The 27,741-nt window shown below is 49.5% G+C and overlaps 1 protein-coding gene across 7 annotated transcripts in view; it reads left to right on the forward strand.

The window, feature by feature from the left end:
* The window catches only part of Msi2 (musashi RNA binding protein 2), a 380,976-nt gene that overhangs the window by 340,804 nt on the left and 12,431 nt on the right, over positions 1-27,741 (forward strand). For 4 of the 7 annotated variants that reach the window (XM_085829679.1, XM_029484162.2, XM_085829681.1 and 1 more), the window contains exon 11: positions 13,402-13,464. In XM_085829679.1, coding sequence (XP_085685805.1) covers positions 13,402-13,464 — 63 coding nt within the window. Of the gene's footprint in view, positions 1-12,003; positions 12,028-13,401; positions 13,465-27,741 lie in introns of all 7 variants that reach the window. The other 3 variants (XM_085829677.1, XM_085829678.1, XM_085829680.1) reach the window with 1 other exon arrangement.

Below are 27,741 nucleotides of genomic sequence, written 5' to 3' on the forward strand. Positions count from 1 at the left end.
CCGCGGAGCCAACCCAGCATCCTGTAACCCGGCCTTTATGCCTCCCCTCCTGAGCTACTGTGTGTATGAAGGGAGGGGCTGTGTAGGTCCCAGGCTGGGGAGCCCCTTCTCCAGCAGCTGGAGCCAGAAGTTGTCAGTGTGTCCCCTGTCTCCGATGCCACTGTGACCATGGCGATTGGCTTTCTGGGGTGCCAGCCTTGGAACACCTGAGGCTTGGTTACCCTTGGCATGGCTCGTCAGGACTCACAGCCACTAGGCCCCTCCTTACCAGTTCTTCGTTCCTAGTTATTGTCCAGCGCCAGTCCCTGGTGCTGGCTGAATAGTGCTCATTAGGAGGTGGTCTGAGGTGAGGCAGCTTAGCTCAGAGAGGCCCTGTTCATTTGAAGAGGACCTCAAATAACCTTTTGTCAGCAGAGCTGCTGCTAGGTGACCTTGGTTGAAGACATTGAGGCTTTGAACAAGGACGCTTTAGTGGCCAGTCACAGCCTACAGAGGCAGAGTATGCATCTTGAGTATCCAGGAGATAGTATTCCTCAAATGGGCAGGCTGGGGGAAGAACCCTGGCTATGGGCACAGGGCTGTGACTTACACCAGCTGCCAGGCCTGCCCAGAGAACAGGACTTTTGCCAAGTTTCCAGAAAAGCAGCTAATACTCTCTCCAAATACCTGTTCTATCTAGAGTGGTACTAAGCTGCTTCAAGGGGGTAGCCCTGTGGCCTTTCTGTGCCCTTCCTTGGGCCCACCAGAGTGACAGAGACTCTCAAGGATGTCCCTGTTCAGAAAAGGAAGCCCTGGGCCCGCACTCAGGACTGAATCCCACACTGGTCTCCTGTTCTATACTCTCTGGACAAGTCTTCAGAGCCTTGGGCCAAGAGAGGCCATTTCAGCTCTGTCCTGGTGGAATCTCAGAACCCACAAATCAGAAAGCCCAGGCCTTCAGTGTCAGCCTAATCTCCTGTCGCCTCCATCCTACTTCTGTCTGTAAGGGCTCTTCCTCACCCTCACCTTATCCCATCCCAGACATATTCACACAGGGGACCTTGTGGTACTCGGTGTGGTGACCTGTCTGCCTCTACCTGGCTCCTTGCTCGGTGAGTAGGGGTGAGTCTCTCACCAGATAGGAAGCAGATCCTGAAATGTCAGGGTGGGAGGTTACACTCCTAGGTTGATTGATGGAGCTGAAGATTCACTCACCTGGGTAGGGCCAAGGCTATATAAGCGGGGTGTGGCCTTATAAGGAATTGCCTTGTGCATCAACCCTGTAACCCGTCTCTGCCCTCCCCCTCCCCATTCCTCTCTAGAGATTACTTCTTCACAGAGGCGCTTTTAAATGACAAGCCAGCTCCCAGAGGCCAGCCCAATGGCCACCTGGCCCTGTGTGTACTTGGGATTTATCCTCTCATTTGAATATTAAAGGCAAGCTTAGTCAGAAAGCAGATCTGCTGCTTTGAAAGTCAGCAGCACACCCCAAATCCAGCCAGGATTGGAGGGAGGTTTGTGGGGACCTGTGGGTGTGCAGTATCACTGAGCGATCCTCGCTGGCATGGAAAATCAAGAGTTGACTCTATTCCCAGATGAAAGCGGAGCACACTGCCTAATAGGCACTTAATAAACATTTGCAGAAATGAATTGGAGCAATCTGAATTGACAGGAATTGCGGGTTTCACTTTCGATCAGCTTTCTGTGCCTCTTGAAGCTGCTCTGCATAAATGAGAGGATGCAACTAAGTGAGCGCTCAGCTCCCCACAGTCACACCAGACATACAAGCAACACGGGTGTGTGCACAGGCCCACACCCCATACCACACGCTGGCTTTGCAGAAAGCTGGGAGATGAGGTCCTTTCTTAGCTTGCCTAGACACTGAGCCTCAGTGTCCCTTACCTATTGAAACCTACTAAATACAGTGGTCACCCTGCCTCACAGGTTGCTGAGGGGTCTGTGGGAGCAGACAGGGTTAACAGTGAAAGAGGCTACAGGTGTGTACCTTATTCCCTGTGAGCTGAGAACTGGTACCTACCACCTCCATCTCTTCCCCCTGCTGCCCTCAGCTCTCCTACACCTTCTCAGATACCTGCCTTAAAGTCCCCTTTGAGTTTCACCATAGGGAACCTTGTCACCTTTCCTAGGCCTTCAGTTTTGATTTTTATCAGTAAAACCAAGAGAAAGCCTGCAGTGTAGAAAACAAAATTACAACAACAAGAATTACTCAGAGTATGAAAGGGGGTTAGACTGTCACATGGGGCCTGCGGACCCGGTATTTCATGACTTCCGGGATCAGCCAAGGACGTGCAGGAGACCAAGATGTATCCACTACTCCTTCCACCCAAGCCACAATGAAACTTCTTTCCCTGAGTCTAGCTTAGTCTGGATTCCTTGACTCTTGTCTCTTTGGTTGCTGAAAAACAGCATGGTATAACTGCTGGCACCTGCCCCAGAGAGTTTCAGAACACAGAGAGACCCTGGGCAGTGAGCTCAGAGCTTACAGACGCATCCTGTGTGTGACCAGCTTGGGCATTTCCAATAGTGGCAGGCACAGGAGCAGTGAGCATAGTGGGAGCCATTGATGGTACTTGGAGAGCTGTTGTGAAAGGCAGTCCTTGCCTATTCCTGCTACAGTAACACCACCATAACCTGCAGCTAACTATTCCCTAAGGAGTAGATGCTGGCAAGTCCGAGGTCAAGTTACCTGTAGATTCACTGTGACGGTGAGGACTATTTCCTGGTCCATAGATGCCTGTTTTCTTGTTGTATCTTCCCTTTGTGAGGGTGGAGCATGGGACTATCGAACTCTTTGGATTCTCTCTTTTTTTCTTAAGGTGATTATTTATTATGTATGTGTATGTCTGTACATGATGTGGTGGAGCATGCCTGCCACAGAGTGTGTAGAGGTCAGCGAACAGCTCCTCCCACCATAGATGAACACTAGGGGTTGAACTCAGATTTCTAGGCCTGCTCAGCACGTGTCCTGCAGAGCTGGCTTGCTGGCCCTGGATTCTCTTTTATTTTTTCATTTTATTTTTAATATTTATTTATTTATTTATTTATTTATTTATTTATTTATTTAATGTATATAGGTACACTATAGCCGAACAGATGGTTGTGAGCCTTCATGTGGTTGTTGGGAATTGAAGTTTTAGGACATCTAATTGCTCGGGTTGGCCCCACTCACTCAGTTGCTGCTTGCCCAAAGACTGATTTGTTATTATACATAAGCACACTGTAGCTGTCTTCAGACACACCAGAAGAGGGCGTCAGTTCTCATTACAGGTGGTTGTGAGCCACCATGTGGTTGCTGGGATTTGAACTCAGGACCTTTGGAAGAGCAGTCCGTGCTCTTACCCGCTGAGCCATCTCTCTAGCCCTGGATTCTCCTTTATAAAGGCACTAATCTCACTAAGGGGGCTCCATCCTCATGCCTACTCACTTCCCAAGGGCCCCACCCCCTAATACCTAGCAGGTGAGAATTTCAGCATGCATATTAGGGGGTGATAGATATATTCAGACCGTAGCATGTAATAACCAAACGAAGCCTTGAAACACAAAAAGAAGTTCACCAGGTAGGGGCTGGAAAGATAGCTCAGCAGTTAAGAACACTGGCTGCTCTTGCAAAGGACCTGAGTTCTGTTCCCAGCACCCACATGGTGCCTCACAGCTGCCTGTAACTCCAGTATGTGATGCCTTCTTGTGGCCTTCATGGATACCTGGCACTTGGGTGGCATGCACACACGTACACATAAATAAAAAGTAAAAGAAGACAAGTTTCCTCCGTGACATTCAAAAGGTATCCCAGGTCTAGGGACCAGTGATACAGAGTCAGAAAAGCCCAGGACTCAGTTCCTTCCTGCCCAGTCCTGCCTCCATTGGGTTTTGTGGTCACCATCTGAGTAGATGCTGGGAAAGACAACAGACTCTGCCAGTTTGATGTCAGCGCAGATACTTTGGAATGCAGGGATACTGGTCCTACTTTGCCATAGGGAACTTCTGAAGCCTCTTCCAGGCACATTCACTTCCTAAGGCAGAGGCAGCCCGGCCTATCACTTTATTTCTTAGTGATAGCTACTCAGGGCTCTCCAGGCCTCACCATCCTGCCCTCCACCCCCACAGTCTCATCTTTGAACATTCATGCTTTTAGGCAAGGCTAGAAGCCAGAAAAAGCGCCACTTCCCCTTACCTGTCCATGCTGAACCCACGCATTATTTTGCAGTCTGGACAGAGTTAAAGACAGCTATCTTTTTTTTTTTTTTTTTTTTTTTTTTTTTTGGTTTTTTGAGACAGGGTTTCTCTGTGTAGCCCTGGCTGTCCTGGCACTCACTTTGTAGACCAGGCTGGCCTCGAACTCAGAAATCCGCCTGCCTCTGCCTCCCAAGTGCTGGGATTAAAGGCGTGCGCCACCACACCCCGCTAAAGACAGCTATCTTGTCCACAAACTCTGAGCTCAGTGCTGGAGACACAGTGGCAAATGAGAGGCCAGTCCTCACTGGCTGGATACAGAGGCACAAACAAGATTCCACTTGGTGGAAGGACCCAGAATGGATCCTGGGCCCTGCCGTGCCGTGTGTCTCCCTACACCACACCACACAACACCCCTGCCAAGAACCTGGAAGTTGTTGGCAAGAGATCTTGGGAGGTGGCATCTCAGGGCAGAGGATGATGGGAAAGGTTGAGTTAATCCTGGTGATTTCATTCCGCCCTAAGCCTCGGGGTTCGTCTTTACACCTCTGATGAACTCACCCTGGCCGGGCCCTCCTGGAACCTTCCGTTCCCCTGTCACATGGCCCTACTACAGTTCAAGCTTACACTTGAGAGAAAACGGCTCTTCACTCCCCCAGTAAATTATGCATGTTACCCATGAAAGCCCTTTGAATGCCAAATCACGTAAATTAATAGGATTTTAGAATGGGAAGCACCAAAGGGATTTCGCAGCTCTGTTGCTGTTACCTTGGGCAATAATAATAAAAAATAGGAATAGAAGTTTGTAGTCCACTTGTGGCAGGCACTTCACACTGTCAGCTCGCTGACTCTTGGCGGCAGCTCCACAGAATAGGCACTAGTAGCTGCGCCCTCACAGAGGAAGAAGATGAGGTAGGGAGGGGCGTTAAGTGAGAACAGGAGGGGTATGTGTATGTTTATATATGTATGTGTGCGTGTGCATGTGTGTGTTTGTATATATGTGTGTGTGCATGTGTATGTGTATATGTGCATGTGTGTGTGTGTGTGTGTGTTTACCGTGGGTGGCATTCCAGAAGCACTGTCCTCCTGGTTTATCGAAGCAGGGTCTCTCATTGTCCTGGAGCTTGCCAAATAAGCTAGGCTAGTTATTCAGCAAGCCGCAGGATCCACCTGACTCCACCTTCCCAGTTCTGGGATCACAAGGATGTGCCATCATGATTGGCTTGCTTTATTATTATTATAAATTAATTAATTAATTTTTTAAATGTGTGTTCTAGGAATCAAACTCAGGTCTTTGTACTGGCAATGCAAGCATTATACCAACTGAGCTGTCTTCACCCTCCTTCACCTAGCCTCGTGCCCATTTGCTTCCCTTCTCTCAGCTGCAGTACCTTCATCTATTAAAGAAACAGACATGGCTTTCTTGTCCAGTGGGAGACAGACACAGGGAATTCCTTGACCTACAGAAAGTAGACACTACTACTGTCATTAACATGGCTTATTGCCACAGCTGGGTCTTTCCTAGCCAAGGAATAAGAAGGCAGAGAGAACTCTCTTCTTCCTTCCAGCCTGTGAACTGGGGTGCCCGCTGCTAGCTGTGAGGATTTTAAATTGTGTTTCTGTGCTAGTTGGCAAGTTGCTACCCTGTACCCTTAAAGAGACTCCCATGACCTCTGGACTCTCCCCTGAGCAGAGTTGGTACCCAAAGCATCCTGTCTAAAGACTTGAAGATGGAGAGTCTTCATGCTATAGGGGAATGGGGCTAGAGCTCCAGATGTCCACTTACGGAGCTGGTGATGGGGCCAAGGTCAGAGCTGGAGCTTCCAGAGATCAGAAAGTTCTGGGTGTCCAGCGCTTGCTATCCTGGGCTGCAGAGGTAACTCAGTAGGGCTCAATGGCAGCCTTGCAGAGGTGGGTCTGTTTAACCCTATAGGAGGAAACTAGGACCAAGCATATCAAATAAAAATGGTTCAGGTTGGGAAAAAACATGATCTCGGCTTTCTCTGTCTGTTCCGTGTTTGAGAATCTGGGTGCCGGGAAGTAAAAAGTCAGAAGTTTGTTCAACTCAGCTAGGTGGAAGAGGGGAGATGTTTGGGGCTAGGTCAAGGTTCACTGCCATGGGAATTCATTTGTTCCCTTCTCTCCCGCTCTGTCCTTGGAGAGGAGGATAAGATGGAATGGCCACCCCCTCTCCTTCTGTTCCCGAGATTGAGTTGTCTGATTGCCACCTCCATTTCCAAGCAGCTATCTCCGTGAGCTCAGTGGTGAACCTAAAGCAGACAGAAGCTGGAAGGTTCTGGGGCACAAGGGACCCCCACAGTGTCCTGAGGCTCATCTTATCATTTGCCATTTGTCTTTGTCCTAAGGAGTCAGTTTGTTTGTAGCCTAGTTATAGAATGCCATCCGGGGAATGGAACCCTAATTTTTCCATCAGGAACTACACAGGGCAAGGACGGTGGGTGTTCGTCTCTGCCGTGATTCCAGTGCTTAGGACAGTGCCTGGTACATAACAGACATTCTGTAACAAACATTTAGCAGGAGACCAGGGTTGGGAACGTGTCTTAGTATTCCTCTGCCAATATACCTCCTAAATATGACTGCTAGCCCTCTGCTCTGAGGACCTGAAGAACCTGAGGTAGAGAAGGCTCAGGAGAAGGATGCTAGGCTAAAGTCACCATATAGAGAGTCCCACTCTAGGGCAGGCTAGACCTGGCGGCAAAGCTCTATAGTCGCAGCTACTTGAGAGGCATAAAAAAGAATCACAAGTTCAAGACTAACCTGAGCAAACTGAGACCCTGCCTCAAAATAAGGGCTAGAGCTGTACCTCAGTGGTAGAGGGTTTGCCCAGGTAGTACAAAGTCCCTGGCTCACTATTTTAAAAACGAAGGAAAATATTGCCCAAAGCTCCTGATACTTCACAGATGCATGGTGGGATACTTCCTTTAGTCCCGCCCAAACATCTAAAGAGTTAACGTATATGAAAACAGCAATTATGTTAAAGCTTTGCCAAAGTGGTACAGAGGCGTGTTCTGTGCCTGCCTTCCATGTTTCCGGTGCTAAGTCCCTGGAGAGAGCAAGCCCAAACTGTCCACCCCTCACTGTTGGCCACAGGCCGCCTCAGTTTCCCAGTCTGGCCTCTCTGCTTCCTCCCCAGGGACAGCTATCAGGTTCCAAATTATGTATTTTCTCTGCTTGTAGCCAAGAGCCAGTGGCGAGGCATTCTCAGCCCATGTTCTCTTCAGCATCCCCTTGCCGCAAGCAGCAGCCGCTCCTGGCCCCCCTCACCTGTCTAGGGCAGCTGCACAGCGATTGGTACCTTCTGGGAAAGCCGGTCTCACTCCTTAAACAGTGTGTCTTGACTCGGGTTCCTGATTTGAATGCCAGGAGCTCAGGGCTTATTCTGTTCCTTTTGAAATGAACGTGCATCAGCTTCCGTCAAAGCGGACCGTTTCCGTTTGATCCTGGAAATGTGCCCCTTTGGTGATTAGTTTCGCCTTCTCTTCGGAGCCTCTGTTCTGATGTGAACCCCTGCTTCCTCCAGCTCTAGTCGTGTGCCTCCCAGCTTTCTTCCAGCCTCACCCAGAAGTCAGAGCTATGAATTTTTCTGTAAAATGCTGAGCCCCGCCACCCCAGACAGGCCTAAGCAGCCTGGGCCAGCCAGAGTGGCAGATGGCAATGTTTCCAAACTCGTGTGAGACATGTTCCCTACATTCTGGGTAGCAGTTTCTTCTTTTGGTAGCTTATTTTCCAGTATTTGGATTCAGGGAAGCAGCATTAGATTAGCCAAGACAGTTTGAACCAGCGATAGAAACTGCTTCTAGGGAGAGGCTGGGAGTGCTGGGCGAGGGAGTAGAAGAGGACTTGATCAGGCAACCTCAGAAGAAACTGTTCCTGTGGGACTTAGAGAAAGATCCCCCAAATCATACTTCCTAAAGCTATACCAGGCTTCAGAATTCTCTTCATCTTTTGGGGGATCCATAATGCATCCCAGGTCACAGAAATAAATATGGACCCAACTGGAACTACATCAGTGCAGGGGTGGGGGTGTCAGTGCACGTACACGCGTGCGCGCGCGCTCACACACATACACACACACACACTGCCCACAAGCCAATATATCTCCCAAACAAATATAGGGGAAGGAGTCAGAAAAGACCTTTGGCCTCCCAATCAGAAAGGAAGCAGCATTTTTTCCATGTTTACAAAGAGCAAAGACCCCCACAGCTTCTTCTAGCTCATGGCTTGTTTGTCTGCATGATGTATTAGAAACTACCAGAAGGTTTGATTCTGTTGATGAAGGTGTGGCCAGGGCAACCTGCGATTCTTTTCTTTTCTTTTCTTTTCTTTTCTTTTCTTTTCTTTTCTTTTCTCTTCTCTTCTCTTCTCTTCTCTTCTCTTCTCTTCTCTTCTCTTCTCTTCTCTTCTCTTTTTCTTTTCTTTTCTTTCTTTTTTCTTTTTCTTTTTTTTCTTTCTTTCTTTTTTAGCTCCCCCAGGCAATGTTGGGAATGGGATTAATCACAAGAATTTGATTCCCTACCATATTCTCAGGAGGTAGAAGAGGTGACGGAGTATATAGCTGTGCCCTATGACTTGACATTTTACTTGTTATTTGTACACATAGGAAGTCAGTAGCCCACCTTCAGGGGGTCAGTTCTCTGCTTTCGCCTTCTTGAGGGAAGATCTCATTTTGGCCTCCTTCGGACTAGCCGGTCCCTTACATAGCATTGGAGACACAAACTGAAGCTAAGCAGTCTTGCTTAGCAATGCTTGTTCTAGTGAGCCATTCTGCCAGCCAGTGGCTGACCTTTATCACCAAAGGTCCTCAACTTTGCCACTACCCAAGAAGCTTTGAAAGGCCCAATGCTTGACTGTACTAAAGACTGAGCTATCCGGGCAGTGGTGGTGCACGCCTTCAATCCCAGCACTTGGGAGGCAGAGGCAAGCGGATTTCTGAGTTCGAGGCCAGCCTGGTCTACAGAGTGAGTTCCAGGACAGCCAGGGCTACACAGAGAAACCCTGTCTCAAAAAAAAAAAAAAAAAGAAGAAGAAGAGAAGGAGGAGGAGGAAGGAAGACCACGACTGAGCTAGTCATGAACCCCAGGGACACCAGCATGTGTAAATACTATAAACCAGGTGATGCCATCTGGTTCTCAACCCAGGGTTGAAAGTCAGCATGTATGGCAGAGCTGGGCACTGCTGTATCTCATAGCCTGCATCCTCCACTGTATTTACTCCTGGGTGTGTGTGAGTTTCCACCCAGGTGCTAGAAGATCGAGGAGTCAGGCTGGTGGGCTCTCAGACAGTGCTGTCCTTGACTACACTTGACCCAGACAAGCAACTCCCAGCCCTCTTCACTCACACATGGTAGCCCCTTGAATCCTGGCCATCGGCAGCTAAAGTTTGGGAAGACTCTGAGCTGGAGGCTAAGTGGCCCCTGTGACTGTCCTAGAAGAGATGGTCACCAACAAGAGAAATAAGTTATGCATTTAAAAATAGCCATACTTAGGTAATACAGAAGTAATAAGTGTTGCAGAAGCAGGGAAAAATAGGTGCAGTATCATAATTTAAAAACAAAAAAATTAAGCTGTGCAGTGGTGGTGCACACCTTTAATCCCAGCACATAGGAGGCAGAGGCAGGCAGATCTCTGAGTTCAAGGCCAGCCTGGTCTACAGAGTGAGTTCCAGTAAAACCAAGGCTACACAGAAAAACTCTGTCTCAAAAAAACAAAACAAAACAAAACAAAAATTAAGTGAGGTGTCATGACTCCAAAAGTCTATCAAAGTGCGTCAGTCGTCAGTCGCTGTCATTCCTGTAGTGATGGCTTTCCCTTAGACATGTCATTAACCCCAAAGTTTTGTTGACATCAACCCCAGGGGACTTAGGGTTGTCATCCTCATAGATAGACAGACTCGTGCCGGGCCTGCAGCTATGGGACTCTAAAGGTCATCTTGTCAGCCAGCCTGTCTTGCAGCTGAAAGGAATAATATACTCTGCCTAAATCTCCCAGCAAGCAAGGCAGGGGTCAGCCAGGGCTGGAAGCCAAATGAGCTGAAGACTGACTCTCTGGCTCTGACCCCATCCACCAAGAACGCTACATGACACAGCCTTTTCTCACTCAGAATCTCTCCATTGGCTGCTTCTCATGTCTCCAGGCCATCTTCTCAATGACTGAAAAGTTCCCAGACAGGAGGAACATGGTATATTTCCTGTTCACAGCCAGCCAGCCTATGGCTCCCAGCCCACCTATGATTTGATCAGTAAAACATCTCCCCACTTTGTGCTTGATTTATTGCTAACATATCATGTCCATTTGGGCAGTTATCATCACTAGAGATAAACAGAATATGTGCTGTTATTTTGAGCAGTGGAAATTTTGCTTTAAAATGGCAACAAGAAAGAAAGGACATAGTGAAGGATTATAGATCACTACTACCTGTAAGGAACTCAAGTACGTCCTGATGTCCTTGTGGCCATGGAGCCGTGTCCTCTACTGTAGAGAAAGCAGAATAGGCCCTGTCTAGAAAGAGTTCTGCCTTGCATGGCACGGAGCTGATAGCTGGGGAAAGATCTGACAGTACTCCTGGTGTACTGCCTCACTCTCAGACATTGATCTGAGCACTTTGTATATGTGGATCGTGAGCTAGTCCTTGTGCACAGAGGCTAAGCAGCCTTGTCTGCAGTCACAGTTGGTGAATGTTGCGCTGATTTGAACTCTTGACAACTACGGTGATGTACCTCAATCACTGTAGCCAATATGACAGTTCATTGGTTTCTAGTACGCTCAACCCATCCCAACACATACCTACCCCCACTATACACACACACACACACCCAAGACATATTCCCACACAAAAACACATAAACCCAATGCAAACACAACACATATTCCCTTTATGCAGACCCATCACGAACACAGCACATATTTCTGCATCTGGGTGGCACACCTCACAAGTCCATCCACCAGGTCCTGTGGGGAACCTGTTGGAGTGAAGGTGGACAGCCTGCCAGAGCAGGAGGGGGCTGGTGTAGAACAGCCAGGACGAGTCATGCTTCGTTCAGGACTCAGGTGGGTGGTGGAAGTGTGTCTCTGACTGGTGTCTCAGAAGGAAGGACTGACTGCCTGCCTGAGGTTGCAATGCAGGGGCTGCAGCCTGCACACACACAGTGGCTCCCTCTGTAGCCACCTCTGATAACCCCAGCCTCTTAGTTCACCTCAGTGCCTGAGGAGACTTCCATCCCTGGCAGAGTTCTCTATCTTCAGCAGAAACCTTTATCTGAGGTGCAGGATAATGGATTTCCTTTCTTTTGGATAAGTTGTTATTATTATTCCTCTTTCTCTGAGACTTCTTGTCCAAACTGCTTAACTCTAGAAACTAGACCTAAAAAAAAAATACAAAAACCAAATCTTATCGACTCTACTCCCTTCCTCCAGCTAGCATCTTCTCATGCTCCCAAGGAAACCTCCTATGTTATGTCTGGGAAAAGGAAGCACAGAGAATAACGTTCCTCTCCCCTGCTGCTTCTTCACTGCCTGTATCCCTTAAGCCCCGCTCTGGGCCTGCAGCAGGAAGCTGGGTGGATAGAGGTTGGGACAAAGAGAAATAACCTGACTTCTTCCTTATTTCCCTTCAGCACTTTCCACCAACACCATCTTCAGAAATCTAGAGCCTGCATGGAAGAGCTGGGGAGAGAACTAGGTGGGGAGTCCCGTCCCAGGCTCCCCTCTGGGAAGGGAGCAGCGAGGTCTTCATGGGCGCTGGGAGACTCATTCCCAGCCTAGGAGAACCGTGTACAATTGTTTCACCTGGATCTTTCTTTTTCCCCTTCAACAGCCCTATTACCATATTTAAATGCAAGTATGTCTCTTTTCATTGGCATTTTCAGTAGCTTAGCCTGACCTTTTTAGAGTAGCTCTTTGCCTTTTGACCGTCTTGCCCTACGTAGAACCGTGTAGCTCGGACCATAGTCTTAGAGTGTAGTGGGCTTCTAGTTCGCTCTGTGTGGAGGGTGTTCCTCCTTTCTCGGCTCCTCTGCTCCCTGCTCTTCCGGTGCATGTCTTGGTCCCTTGTCCTGTAGAAGTGTGCTTTACCAGACAGGCTCTGTGGCCAAGGTCAAGCAGCTCTTTGGGGAGCTGTTTGCCGGGCTTTCGGGGGCTTCTGGTGAATCATTAAAAAAAAAAGTAGCCCCTGGAAGTGGGTCTTGGGGTCAGGCTGCAAATGTCTCCCTGGTGGCAGAAGATATTTGTCTCTCTGTATGTGGAAGTATGTCTGTATATAGTCCAGTGTGTGACTATGTGTGTCAGAGAAGCCATGAGGAGAGAGGGAGGGCACAGCCTACCTTTCCTTTCACAGGGACGTTCTGCAGATATCTGCTCAGCCTCATCTTTATTTCAGCCTGGCCTATCTTTGCTAGACAGTACTCACCCCTGCTGGGGAGCCCTCCAAGCTGGCTTCCTCTGACTGTGGTCTCCTACACTAGAGTCACATCCAAGTTCCCTGTCGTTGCCATGGGATGGGCTGGGATAATCTTTGGTGGTATCCTGGCACTACCCAGTACCCAGGTACCTGACATACACATCAAAGCCCTGGGTTCCATCCCTAGCACCCCAGAGTAATATTATTATAACTCTGGGAAGATTGAAATAAAGAATGGGACCACACAGAACCACAGGGCTCACTCACCCCAGGTAGAGCCCCTCACCCTCTAACGTCTAGCATCCTGTGTATACTCACCTGGAAACAACCATGTGCTTCACCCTCAGGCCATGGGCCGGGGCACTGATGACAGGAAGTTGTGACCAATCTAGAGCTCAGATGACCTGATCTTTGGAGAACTTTCGGGAGTGAAACCATCTCTAGGCCGTGGCGCCTCCTCTATGAAGAAGCCAGCCCCAAGTACTTCTTGCATTGGACTCCTGCTGTCTCCCCCCCCCCCCCAACCAGAATCCTTGTACAGAGTAGCATCATCCATTGTGTGTCAGTGCAGGGTTAGCTGAGACCTCGACTCAATTCTCCAAAGACAGAAGTCCTCCTCGTAGTTGAGTTACTGTGGTGTGCTTCCCAGAATGCACTTCTGGGGTGACCAGTATGTGAGAGTCAGGCATCTTAAGATTCCATGCCTTCCAAAAGCCTGAGAGCCACTGGTCTGTCTATGAAGCCCTTCCTGGCTGTCTTTTGAGAGAGCCGGGGTCCTCGGTGGCGCTTTCTGATCTCACCCCTTTCTCTCTCCAGGCTTCCCAGCGGCGGCTTATGGACCAGTGGCGGCGGCAGCTGTGGCAGCGGCTCGAGGATCAGGTAGGAAGGTGTATGGGGCAGGCGGCTCCCAGGCATGCCTCGTATGCAGGGGAAGGTAAAAGCCCTGCCAGTCTGTGTGGCTGCGTCTGTCCAAGCACTCCTCTCCCTGTGGCCCAGGGGAGGGGGCGGGGACCGGGAGGCATCACCAAGGCCCGACCACCCAGGGCAGTTCCTGCAGGAGTCTGTCACAGTTAGGGGACTAAAAACCCAAGGCAGAAATGTGTTCCCATGAACAAAGAAAACCTACCTTTCCCTTTGGCTGTGGACTGCCCTGTCTCTAAGCCCAACTCCTAGAAATTCTGGCCACTGATGTCCTTGGCTCTGGCAGGTTTAGAAGGTTCCCTTCCTTGGGTCTCGGACCAGGCCAAAGAGGTAGAAAGTAGAATTCCTCTCCTGCCAAGCCTGGCAGGTAGGCTTTTTACTCTGGCTCAACTCCCTTGAGGCCAGATATGGACTAGTCCTTAAGGGAGGCAAAGGAATAAGGCCTGCTGTGGTCTAACTCCCTGTTGTTCCAGACTCTCTTCTGAGTCAGGCAGCCACCAAAGAGATTGGAAGTTTCTTTGCCATCATGACCTTTGGCCTTTTAAAAGCTCTGGAGCCCTCCAGTGGCCAGGGAACACCTTCCCAGCCATGATAAAAGGTCCAGCCAGAACTGGGGTGTATCACCCAGCCATGAGTGCCAAGGGCTCCCCGCCATGCCCTGGGCACCCCTGACAGCTGCTCTCTCCACCTTACTCCTCCCTCCTCTGAGCAGCTTGGTTCCAGGCTCCTTTACCCATGTATGCCCTGACACTCCACCCCTTGGACAGGGCTCTGGAGCACTCATTTAACAGAATTAGGCTCTAAAGAGAGTGGGGCAGGGTGGAGTGCTGGTAGAAGATACCAGGAAACGGATTGTTAAAGGCCCAGAGGGCAAATGCCAAAAACCCAAACTGGTACGGTGAGGCTCGTTAGAAAATGTCAGAGAAAATCCGTTCCATGCAAACTGGCACTGCCTCCAAGCTACAAAGGATCCCCTCCCCCAAGGTACCCATTGGAGTTTTGGGGGTGGCCCAGGTAGGGCATTAATTGAGGTGGGGGGCTGTAAGGGGCCGTTTGCCAGAGAGCTTGTGATTGGCAGGCAGGCTGGGAAGCCCAGATAGCTGGGCCCTCTCAACTTCTACCCATTCTAGTCTGTGACGGTCCCACCTTGCCCTCTGGCCAGTGTCTCTTGGTGATCCTCACTCCCAGGCCCTAAGACAGGTGCACAGTTGCATCATGTCTTCCTGTTTCTGGTTTGGGGGGTTTTATTATGAATGCTTTGGGAGAATGAAGAAAAAAAAAAAAAAAAAAAAGCAAAAAGACTCATTCCTACCTGTGCCTGGGAGGGGAGAAAGATCAAAAGAACAGTCTTGAAATTTGTGAGTGTTGTTTGTTTTCTCCGATCAGTTTCTTTCTTTTGATAACTTGGATTATGAAACTAAACTTTAACCCAAAATTAACCCTGCCTCTCTCCCCACCCCACCCCATCCCCCCCTCCCCCGACTTCATGGCAAGTTTAAAGGGCAGTATGGGATTCTTTGAGAGTCTGAGAGCCGTCTCCCCGGGCTGTGCCCCCTTCTGCCACTCTGCCCATACCCAGACCCCTCCCCCCACCCCCTCCAGGCGGGAGCCCCACTCACCCTAACCCTCAAGGTCATCTCCAACCACACATTTTGTTTCTCGGATCAGTGGTGTTTTATTTGTAGCCATTTCCATCGGGAGCCAAATCTCCCACAGGCCATCAAGGTCAGCCATGTTCATCGCTGCACTGTTAGTGAATTGTATTCAGGAGGACGCTCCCCAAACCCCTGCCCACCCCAGCCTGGGTTAGTACAAGGAGTAAATCCTCAGCTTGAGGTACCCACCCACGGGGGAGTCCCCAGCACTGCCTAGTGGCTGTAGGCGTGGGCTGTACCCACCATAGAGAGAAGCCCAGCCCAGAGCCCCATCTTTGGACTTGGACCAAAGCTGTTAAGTTGGGGAAGGGAACTCTGCCTTTTTTCTTTTAACATATTTTGGCCAGTAGGGGAACTGTCACCATCTTCTCTCTAGAAGATGACCTGAGCCTGGAAGGTTGGCCAGTTAATAGACCTTTGATTGGCCCTTCATTGACAAATACTCTGCTGTGAATTGAGAAAAGCCAGACATCAGTGTATGCATCACACCAGACCCCTGAGGGTTCCCAGGCACTTGATGACCCAGATTGCCCTGTACCAGCTCCTCAAACTTTGCCTTACCCCACTCCCAGGTCTTCCCCAAAAGCTAGGGATGCCCCTGCCCCTGCCCTAGCCTCATGACCAAACATCCTGGTTATCAAGAGTCCTTACAAACTCCTTAGAATCCATTGACTACCTTTCGGGAGCCTGGCACCATGCCACACCTGACAGTGACTACAGACTTTAGGAAATATATCTCTGTTTCCAGGGACTCCTGGACTTGGGTTAGGGAGGCAACTTTTTTTTGGTCATTTTTATCTAGTCCCACCGATTTGGTTCTCCCACTCCCCCACCCCACCCCTTTGTTTTGACCCCCCCTCCCTTCCCATGTTAGGAAGCACCCGCTGAGGACCATGGGGGTGGGAGGCAGCTTGGATCTTTCTCAGGGTGGCAACTTGGATCCGTCAGGGTTGTGGCATTGAGGCAGTCAAGGGGGGAGGGCTTGAGTTTCTGCCTCAGCCTGTTCCTCTGGGTTAGTCTGGCCTACCTTTTCTTACCTCCCCCAGAACCTGAGGTGAGCAGGGCACAGGCCCGGCGGGGGGACCTCCCTGCCGACTCCTCGATAACTTTCACTATCAGTGGTGTCACACCTTTCCTTTCACGTTCACACGGTAGTCTGAAACCTCATCTTGTGCTCAGTCGAGAGTTTGTTTATTTTGATTGTGTCCATCCAGTTCCAGCGGCTCCGCCCCCATCACGTCCCATCCAAACATAAATCCGGTTGGACTGCTGACAACTCCTCTCCCCACCCCACCCCGACCCCCATCCCGAGGAAAAAAATGGTACCAATTTTCAGGGTACTTTTATTTGGGGGTGACCTCATTGGTGGGTCTGTGTATTACTCTTCGAGCTTGCAGAGCACCCCTCCCCCGGTGTCCACCCCCTCCCCCGGCCCCTGCCCCGGCCCCAGCCAGGACCCCGTACTGTACTTTATACTTGCCGGCTTTATTCCAGTCTAGTGACGTAAGCTCCTGACGGTGGTGGTGAGTGTGAGCAGTCATGTTTCTGTTGTCTTTTCTCTTGCTTGGTTGGGGCTGCGGTGAGAGAGAGTGTCTGAGGCAAACTTTCCCGCCTCTCTTACACTAGGACCTGCACACGTCCTCTCAGACACTCTTCTGAGCACGCTCAGCAGGAAGGTTTGTCCACACCTGTTAACCTCTCTCAGTGTCCAGCTTCCTGTTAGTATCAGCTGGTTTGCATGTTTTGCTTGTTCAGATGAAACAGTTCAAGAAACAAACTCATATCCAACTCTCGAGAAATGTCTCTCTCTCTCTCTCTCTTTTTTTTGTACACTTTACGTTTCTCTCTCTCTCTTTTTTTTTTTATCAGTTACAACTCCAAAACACCTGTTGTCTAGTAAAACATTTCACACCTCCCTTGCCTGTTCTTAGATTGTATGTATCTGTGGGACTGAACTAAATGCATGCACTGTAGTAGATGTCCTGGTAGCTGTAGCTGTAGTTGTAGAACATGCATTGTTGAGTTGATATTACAGGGCCTCCGAAGGCGCGGCCCAACACCGCTGTCCGAAGGGGAGTACGGGGACCAGGAAGAGAGGGGGGTTCCATGTTTTCAATGTCGCCAAGGGCTTGGATCCATGTTCTCGCCATCAGCCACCACCACCTCTCCTCACGCTCTCCACTGGGTCACCACCCTCAGCTCTAGCCTGCCCGATGAGATCCGTGTTCACCATAGCGAAAGCAAGGGGAGCCAGAGTTGGAAGGAACCACCCTGTTCTTCTGAGTTCTTCTCTTCCCCACACTGTTCTTGACCAAAGCAACAGATCTTTTCTTGTTTTGAAGGCCATCAGCCAGGCTCCTCTGAGCCCAGCTTCTCCTTGAGCCCTTCAGGGACACAGGTCCCTATGGGGGAAAAAAAAAATCAGCGGGTGGAGGGAAGTAAGGTGTGGTAAGGAAGAGACTGAGAGCTTTGACCCTGGTAGATGCTGGCATTGGCTCTTATGAGTGGTGACGGCATGAGCGATGGCCCGGCAGCCCTCGTGGTGGTGACTGGCACAGCGTCTCAGGGAAGAAAGAAGCATGATAGGCCTGAGACAGCCACAGAAGAGCTCCTATTCTCCCTACGACTCCCTAGAAATGTTTTTTTTCTGGAGGGAGCCTTTATCCTCCACTTGGGGCATGTGTGGGCAAGCATCTTTGAACACTCCATCTTCTCTGCCTGTATAACAAGCCTTAAAGGAGTTCCAGACGGCCCAGAACTTCTGTCCCTAACTTTCTAAGACCATATGAAGTAAGAACAGCACTTACTACGTAGTGCATGTCAAGTCAGGGTGGACAGTGGCTCTGGCCAAACCCTACAGTCAGATGGGCATTAGGCAGAATCTGTAGAATCAAGTTATCTATCATGGGACACAGAACTCAGGGAAAAAAGTCACCAAGCCCCATAACATCTTCAAAAGGCTATGTCATGCTAGAATGAAATAGAAGCCTCTTGGGGGTGGGGAGCTGTGACACTCTGGCAGAGTTAGAACACGAAAGAGCTGAGCATGCGCCAGGCCAGACAGAATGAGGACACAAAGGTTCCAGGTGGAAAAATCCAGGAAGGGCCATCCTTCCAGCATGGTCTCCCTGGGGACAGGGGAAGCAGGCAACAGAAAATGGCTGGGACAAGGCTTCAGTGCTGCTGCCCATGCAAACTGACCTAGGGCTATCAAAGAAGAGTAGCAAATGGGAGCAGAAACTAGAGAGCAGAACCCCAGGCTACCAACCTGTATCCTGCATCCTGGGACAGCTCTGGTGCCTATAGAACCCTCAGAGTTTCAGCCCAGGAGGCAAGTGGGCAGACCAGTGTGCCTACCACAGCACCCTAAGGCCTCTCCTAAACCAGCAGAGGAGGTTAGGGCCCAAGAAACTGACATGGACATCCCAGCCCTTCTGAGATGGCTCTGGGTCTCTGCAGTCACCTTTGTTCAAGTGTCTCAAAGCTTTCCATCCTCCCACATAAGCAGAAATCTTGTGGCTTTCAGGAGGGTCCCTATTTCCTGACAGTGTAGTGTCTGGGCTGACAAGAGCCACCTCTGACTTCATTATAAAATGGAGAAGTGAGCTAGGGAAACTGTTTAGTGGGTAAAGTACTTGCCACGCATACACGAGGATCTGACTTCCTCAAGCCCTAAAATTCAGAAAAGCCCAATATAGCAGACTGTGACAGCACATACCTACAACCCCCCAGCACTAGGTGGGCAGACAGGCAGATCCTGGAGGCTCATGGGACAGCCAGTCTAGTTAAAACAGCAAGCTCTGGGTTCAGTGAGAAACCCTGTCTCAAAAAATAAGATTTTTTAAAAACTGTATATAATATACATATATATATATATACATATATATATTATATATCTATCTGACATCAACCTCTGAACTCTACACACATGCACCCACACAGGTAAGTACACCTGCATACATGCATACATGACACGGGGAGTGTGTGTGGATCAGTGTGTGCCTTCATCTCTGCAAATAGCTTTTCAGCACTTCTGTCAGCAAGATCTGATGGGAGATGAGAAGTGGGGGACACAGGACCACTCTCTGCTTTCCTCTCAACTTCATGTTATCAAAAATACATCCTTTGAGGGGCTGTGACCTATCTGTGGGCAAAGAAGTCATGGAGAGAGCCTCTCCTTAGGATGCAGTCACATCTGTTGCCATACGTAGAATCAGTATAGTGGCTAGGGGGAGAGAAAGGTATGGCACATTGGGACAGGACAAGATACCATGAGTAGCTGGACTTAGCTTACCCACCCGGTGTTACCTCAGTATTCATCTTTCAGGCCCTGGCCTGTGTTCTGGAGAGCACCTACTTTCCCAGGTTGTCATTAAAATTTTCATTTCTAAGAGAGCAGGGCTTTAACCACAAAGACTGGCAATGGGATTTAACTAACTGCACTGAGTCTATAATAACGTGCACAGGCTCCCGCTGCTGACCTCGGCTCCATTCATTCTCCAAGGGCTTTCAGACCAGCCCCACTGAGGATATAGTACGTCAGCTCCAATCAATAATTTTGTAATAGAAATACCATGCACTTGATAAATCAACTCTAGAGCAATTAGTGACTAGCCTTAAAGTCCAGACCGAAGTCTAAGTTAATCTAGAAGCAGATGGAGTTGGGGGATGTTAATGGTCTTTAAATCAGTGGAATGGTTTTCAGTAGGTGACATGTTCCTGACTGTCCCTTAAGTGGGTTTGCCATTGCTCCGGTGCTGGCTGGAAAGCCCAGGCCCAGCTGTCAAGGAGCCTTCTGCGGAAAGTGTAGTGGTTCTCTTGGGCACTGCACAAGCATGGAGAACACATTAGGCCTAGGCCTAGAGACCCTCTCCCATTGGTGGAGGGACTGAGGGTTGTAAGAGTCCTGTAAGGTGGTCACCCTCTAGGGTTGACAAGAGCCAGCAGAGGGAACCCAGGCTTGGAGGCATCATGGTGCTGTAGATTCCAAGGAGCTTTGATAACTATATACAGCCACACCCAAGCCATGAGCTACACAGGAAAGCAGGATTGCCTTGGTTTCACGAGTTTTCTCCTGAGAGAGCAGGGCTACAGAACGTCTGTGTGACTTATTCAGAGTCACACTCCTGATGACCTGGAAACAAGGCTCGAGTCAAGGTGCAGAGCACTGGATCTGACCAGGCATTTGGCCTCCTGAAAATAGCCCTGTGGAGGAACTGCCACCAAAGGCCTGCCACCCAGACACCATACATACACCCAGACATAATCAGCAATACAGGGAACACCCAGGCAGCCCTGAGGTCTAGGTGTGTGTCATTCCAAGGACTCCCGCTCCAGCCCAAGACCACATATGTAGTCCAGCCCTCCAGATGGAGATTGCAGAAGCAGACCAAGGCCATCTGCCAAAGTTTAACTCAACAGGTACTTACCAAGTATATAGTAAGTACTAGACAGGGTAGGTGCATTGGTAGGTGATGTTTTTAGCTGTTTCGGAAAGCTTATATATAAAGCATGTTTATATTTTGTAGAGGATGTATGGGCTGAGAACCTGAAAGCGCCACAGAGGTGTAGGCCCCATGTGTGCATTTTTCCAGACCCTTCTATGTAGTTATATTGACTTTTGTTACTAGCTTTAGTACTTTATCTGAGCTGCTTTGCCTCATGACGGCTGCAGCTGTGTGGGGTGTCATGCCGTCCCATCTAAAGAAGGGTGGATCTGGAGATGTAGCTCAGCTGATAGTGTGTTGGACCTAGAGTGCACGAAGTCCTGGCTTTGTTCCCCAGCATTGGATAAACCCAGCAGAATGGCACACACCCGAAGACTCAGCAGTCACGAGGCAGGGAAATACGGAAGTTCAAGGTCAGCCTCAGTTATACAACAGATTCAAAGCCAGCCTGAGCAGTGCAAATGCAGTGCAGCACAGTGCAGTGCAACACAGAAGGTGGTCCAGAATCCTAGCAAAAGCCAAGAGCTTTGTGCTGATTGGCCAAGGCCTCTGCTATAAGAACCAGCCACTGAATGTTAGTGCTATCTCCTTCTAAACCAAATGGCTTTTATACAGTGGGTTTGGGGGAAGAACTGCATCCCAAAGGACCGCTTTGGGTCTGGTAAAGAGAAAGAAAATAACATTGTAGTAACAACAGAGACACATACCACACCCCTGGGGGGGTTTGGTAGAACACCAGCGCTGTCCACACCCTTAGGAACCAGCCAGCCGGAAGTGAAGACAACAGGTAGTTAATGACTCTACACCACCAAAAAACCCAGTCACAGAAACCTGTTCCATGCACAGGAGGAGCACGGTTGGGGTGTGGTTCACTAGTCTAGATGAGGGTACATTTGAAGCCCTGCAAACAGTTAACTGTGGCTGGAGAATTCAATACAGTAGGGGTGGGATGAGCATCCGGCGATATTAGAGAGCTAAAAAGACTAGTGTAGAGAGGGCCCTTGATACCCAGCCATGAAGCCTGGATTCACCTGGCAACAAGTAGGGAAACCCCAAACCAGGAAGAGAAACCAGAGGTGCGTGATTGACATACCTTGGCAGCATTATTCAGGGTAGCATGAAGGAGCTGGAAAAAGTCACAAGTAATTCTTAGACATTGTGGCCTCTGAGTGCACATCAGTAAATAGCTACAGAAGAGGTCTCATACTCTCCTCAACCATGGCGATGGAGTCTGGGCTAGGGTACAGAAGGATTCTGTGGAGACTCAGTCACACAGTCAAGTTTCAGATCAGGCTTTAGGTCAGGGAGAGCTCGGCAGCAAAGCTCAGTACGTGAGGAGAGACCTGGCCCTGCCTTCAGAGATTGGGAACGGAAGACTGGCTACTAGGGAGTGCAATATAGACTTAAAGAGACTGGTCTACCTAGAAGCCAGCCAGGGTCACTATGTCTATATTGTGGGGCTGGGGACTGGTTCAAATTCTTCATAGCAGTAAACTGAGAAAGACAGAGCCACCTAAGAGAGATGACCTGGGCAGGGCCCCAGAGCAGACACATGTCTCCACTTTACCTTCAGTGATAAGTTATCACCCACTCCCACCCTCAGGGTGTCAGTTCTCACTCCGTTGCCCTCACGGCAGCCTCTGCCCTCGTCCTTTCTGCTGGTCCATCTCTCATTGCCCTTGTCTGGCTCGGACTAGTAGAAAGAAAGCCACACCTAGTGACTAGAACATCTCAAAATATACATCTGCTGGAAGTTTCCTTAAAGAGTAACAGGAGAGTATTAGAAACATTCCCCTACTTTATTAATACAATAATAATAACAATTCATCAGTAGTTGCTCACATCATGTGAGTCAAGTGCTGTGTGCGCCAAGCCCATACGCCAAACCCCTACTTAATTCAGAAGCCATAAATGGGTGCCATCAGTCCCCTTCCCATTTTAGAGATTACAAACTGTGGCTCGAGGAAGAGATAGTAGCTTATCTGAGGTGGCAGTGACAGGATTTGAGCCTGTCCCATCAGCCTGTGTTCTGAGCCACTATCAGCACATGCTGCGTTGTGCCAGTCTCTCTCGCGCAGAGCCTGAGCCAGACTGCAACTTTTAAACACTCGACAGAAAGGTGCAGCTGTTCCCACTCAATTCTTCCTATCCTTAGGGGAGGCGATAACCCAAAATCATTTACAAGTGGTCTCGAGAGGCACGCTCTGCGTTTTTGCACCTGCTTCTGTTGTTGGGACTCCGCGGCATGGTTCTGCCTGGCTGATCTTTGGCTGACATTTTGATTTGGTCCCTGCATCCATTCGGACCGGTGTCAGACAAAGGAGACCCAGAAGAGGTGTGGTCCAACAAGACGGAGCCAGGTTGAAGGGAATTCTTTGAAGGGAACTTTTAGTTAAAATACAGCTGAAGGAAGTTAGTCACTGTCCGAGGTGATAGATAAGGGAGGATGGAGGGGTGGGGGCAGACTTCTCTGCAGGGGGAGTCAGCATCCCTTTCTGTACCTTGCACAAACAGCATCTGGAAAGTGGTTAGGAAACACTGCCCAGCCCTAGAGCAAGGAGGCCATTGGCTGCTCAGTTGCTGGGGCTGTGCTTTGGGCCAATGGTGGAGAAGGGGGTGTGGCCTCAGGCGCAGCCGACTCCTTGCCCAATCTTCTTTCAGGGAGGCTTGGGCACCAGGTACCATAGCAACTGCAAACAGGGGCTCATTTGTTTTGTAGATGAGTAATTACTACACAATTAAAGAAGGCTAAAAATAAATGGGCCCTTTGTTCCAGGCTACTTATTAATATTAATAAAGTGGTCTGTCCAGGTCCATGGCAAATAGTGAATCCCACACTTGAGCCCGGGTGTCTTGAGGTAGAGACCGGTGTGTGAGGAAAGCAAGCCAGCCCTGCTTCGCTGCCAGCTTCCCTCTCTTTCTGGAAGTTATTTTTGGCTATGTCTTGGAGAGGGTGGGCTTCCTGGGTCTTGGAAAGTTCAGCCTTACAGATAGATACACACAGAACGGTGGGTACCCTGGAGTGTCAGGCAGAAAACTAATCCACCCCTCCCCCACCAGCGAACAGACCAGAAACACAGCAGGAACCACATGACATGGAAGAAACTCCTTGTCTCTTTATGCTCTCTTTGACCTCACATTGTCTTCTTTAATCCAGAAAAACACCCTTTAAACCTTCCACTGAGATTTCAGGGTCTTCCTCTGCCAGCCTCTTTTTCTGTTTGCCTGTCTTGGGGAATAAACTCACCATGACAGGCTAGGAGTCTCGCCGAGTTCATGACCTCCATCCCTTAGGTCTTGACCTTCAAGGTTCAAATTGAAACCACCAAGAGATGCTCCCACCTCCTAGAGGAGGAGATGACCTTGAGAGTGAGAAATAGCTTAAGGGAGGATGGGCAGGGCATGGTTCCTGGCCAGCATCCACCACCTCTACTAAATGAGGATTTCAGACTTACAGTCCCCAGTAGGTCCCATCAGCCCGGCAGCTCTGTATTGCTGCGCCGTCCAAAGCTCCTGATCCTTCGTCCTAGGAGACATAAGCAGTGGAAATGACAGTGGCTTAAGGACAGCGTGCGGAGAAAGCAAAGAACATCCCAGTGACAGGAAATCCCGTGGAGGTGTGGGGTGTGCCCTTGAGAACAGTCAGCCATCTAGTGCAGGATGCATGGCGGTGTGGCAGGGCTCTGTTTACAGTTAGAATCACATTTTCAGTATATCAGATTTCCAGCCTTAAGTGTGCTTGGTGGGACCTTTCAGGCTTCTGTGGTTCTGTCTTTGTGAACAGGACTCGTTAATAGCAGAAGACCTGGTGCTAGGGGAGATGGTTCAGCTGGTAAAGGGCATGCTGTCACAAGCAGGTGGACTTGAGTTCTGATTCCCGGTGCTCACATAACAGCAATGCTCAGCTGCATCTGTAATCCCAGCACTTAGGAGGTAGAGATAGGTGAATCCCTGGAGCTGATTGGTCAGCCTGCTTAACCAAATTGATGAGTTCCAAGTTCATTGAGAGACCCTGTCACAACTAAGGCGGAGAGCAATAAAGACACTTGACATGCACACCCCCACACAAACACACATATACATGACACACAAATTCAATAACAGAAGACCTGCTCATCGCTGCTAGTGAGCAAGTGAGCCAGCCTTACGATTTGTTACAACTATGCTGCATGCTGGAATCACCCGGGCGTTTTTTCAACTTCCCTCACTGCCAGGCCATATTTCAAACCCATCAAATCAGAATCTGGGCAAAGTCAGTGTATAACCATAGCCTCACGTCCTGGTTAGTTGTGCAACTTTATACCATCCCTGACCATGACAGGCACCCAGCATCCTCCAAAGGGAAGCAGGGGAAGTCACCAGCCTAGGTTTAGAGTCCCTATGGGCTCAGGGCTCTTCTGCCTACCAGGGCCAACAAGACCACCTTCAAGGATGGCCTTAAGGGGTCCTTGTCTCTGTGGTGTGACTCTCCCATCTCCCTTGAGTCCAGGCTGAGATTAGGAGCAAAAAGTTTAGCACAACTGTAAACAGGGAAGCAGTCATACACCTAGACTGGCTGACAAATGGAAGCCTCTTGCTAAGGTCGGAGTTTGTTTGTTATTAAAGACCTAATTAGGAACATGAGAGGGAGCTGAATGGCTCCGCGCTTGGTTAATTAGTAACATGTATGCGCCCGCTTTGAACTTCAAGGACACAGAGCTATTAGTGCTTACATCAAAAATGGATTAAACTCCTGCGTCTTTACAATCATTAAAGACGGACTACTCAAGTGGAAAGCCTTCTGTACAGGTCCTTGAGGGGCTATGCCCTCAACACCCTCCTCAGCCACCAGCCACCAGCCACACCCAGATGCTGCGTCCCTGGGTGCCAAGATGCTGTTAGAAGTGATTGGGCAGCAAGTGCCAATGGGCCATGAGGTGTCCCAGCTCCCCACAGGACCCAGCAGAGTGAGATGGACTTTGAGGGCTGAGTTAGTTCTCTGGGGACCCCCACTGTGTCTGGGCCTTGATAGAAGTGACAATCTCAGTAAGGGCTTGGCCAGTGGCCCACCCACTTATTGACTCTCAACACTGACTACATTTCTGCTCTTTGCCACAAGGCTCTTTGTTTTATGCTACAGTGGGAGGTACCCCAGTCATCAGCAGAGATGAAGTCCCCTATGTCTTCATAGGCACCACCCAACCCCAAGGAGGTCCTTGGCTAGTAAGAGAGGTGTCTGCAACATCAAACTGTGATTCAAGGAGGGACACCTGAGTCGTGTCACGACTGATGTCACATTGTACTTTCAAGTTAGAACTGGATACAGTCCTAAGACCCTGAGTTTGCTTATCTATTACACAGCGTAATGAAGCCCATCTTAAAAGCTGTTGAGTGAGTGGCCCTCCTAGCCTGGCCCCCTCTTATCCCGTTAGCTCTCACCTATCTTGGCCCAGCCATGTGTGATAGTAGTACATCTCCTGCCTAGCCATTCCTACCAGGGATGTGCTGACCACTGACTCTTAGGTAGCTTTCGTCACTGCTGCTGGAATAAAGCGCTAGACCATCTTCTAAGTCTATATAGTCCTAGCCTTGGATTTCATAGTACTGCAGCATGTGTGTAGTACAGAGAAATATGCACCGGTCATATAAGAAGTAATGTATGAGATACAAGGGATCTATGGCTGGGACAGGCAGGGGTGAGACCTTCCCGATGAGCAGCATAGCAGCAAGTGGAGGTGACTGGAGACACACGGGGAAACCATACTGCTTGCTTCCCTAGTAAGTTAGGTAGACGATGATGTGCCTTAAGGACAGGTGAAAACAGGCCAAGGGACTTTCAACATCAAACTGGAGTTGGCCTGCTTTCAGCCTTTGCGTTCCTTATTTAATTTTGGTATTTTGGTCCTAGACCCTAAAGGGCTGGACAAGGAGACAGAGGCTACACGTTCAGACACTGAGTGGCTTTAATGCAACATCTCCTGGGTGCTGTGACTATGAGGGGGTCTCCTGCTCTGCTGTTCCCTTCAAATTCTACCCAGTGTTATACAATAGAAATACCTGGACTCCACGTCTTTCCCTGGACCTGCAGTAAGGCTATTGCGATTTACATCATTTTCCTAAGCCCAGAGATTAATTTCACTCTTCACACACACACACACACACACACACACACCCCAGCCCACTTTAGAAAGTGGGGAAGGCTGCTGCCTGGAGGGCTCTAACTGAGCACCCCCAGGTAAGGGGCTGCATTCCCAATACAGGCCATTGGTCCAATTTCTGTTCCCATCTCTGAGATGAGATAGGAAGGCTTCATTAGGTCAGCCATCCGGGTGTTTTCTTGAGCAGCAGGAAGCTTTTCATTTAATATAAAATACCTCCAACTCTCATTCGAATACATTCCTCTTGCTTTGCTGGCTTTCTGAGGTATAGCAAGTGTCCCTGCCTTTCATGTTGTTCCCCCCACCCACCCCACCCCCCAAGTCCTTTTTTTCCAGGTCCAGGGTGATTAAATGCACCAGATGGATGGATTGAACCCTTTTGTAATCACCTCCGGGTCTGTATGGCAAGTGGATTGCATTTTCCTCTATTCGATTTTGCTAAATGTGCATACACGACCTGTGTGGGGCTCTGCATATACCTGATAAGTCACAGGGCTTTTTCTCCTTTTCATCCTCATAACAGGCTAGTGACTCAGATTGAATAAGGGGCACATTACTCATGTGTCACAGATAAGACACAAGCTGGACCAGGACACACAGGTGTCAGGGCAGGGCCAGAGTCAGCCTCAGGTCTTCTGACTCCAAGTCCAGTGTTCCTTCTCTATCCATTGTACCTGCCTCCTGAGGGTACTGCCTGGACTGGGAGAGCCCAGGACACTGGGAATCAGGAGCAGAAGGAGGAACCACCCTAGAATTAAGCCAGGGCTATGGACATTACTCAGAAGTGAGCCTGTTTATCACAGTGGACCCCCAAACTGCCAGCCAGCATAACACAGGCCTTGTCCCAGGCCATGTAACACAGTCTCAGCTTCTGCTGATATGCTGTGATATTTCTAGATATCACACACACACACAGAGCTGGACTAGCCACACAGTAGTCACTATGCCCTTCCTTACCCATGAACAGTGATGCCATATTTTTTCTTTGGATTGGGA

Source organism: Mus caroli, unplaced genomic scaffold (assembly GCF_978045245.1).
Source record: "Mus caroli unplaced genomic scaffold, Mus_caroli_1 scaffold_13, whole genome shotgun sequence".
NCBI classification, from domain to species: Eukaryota; Metazoa; Chordata; class Mammalia; order Rodentia; family Muridae; genus Mus; species Mus caroli.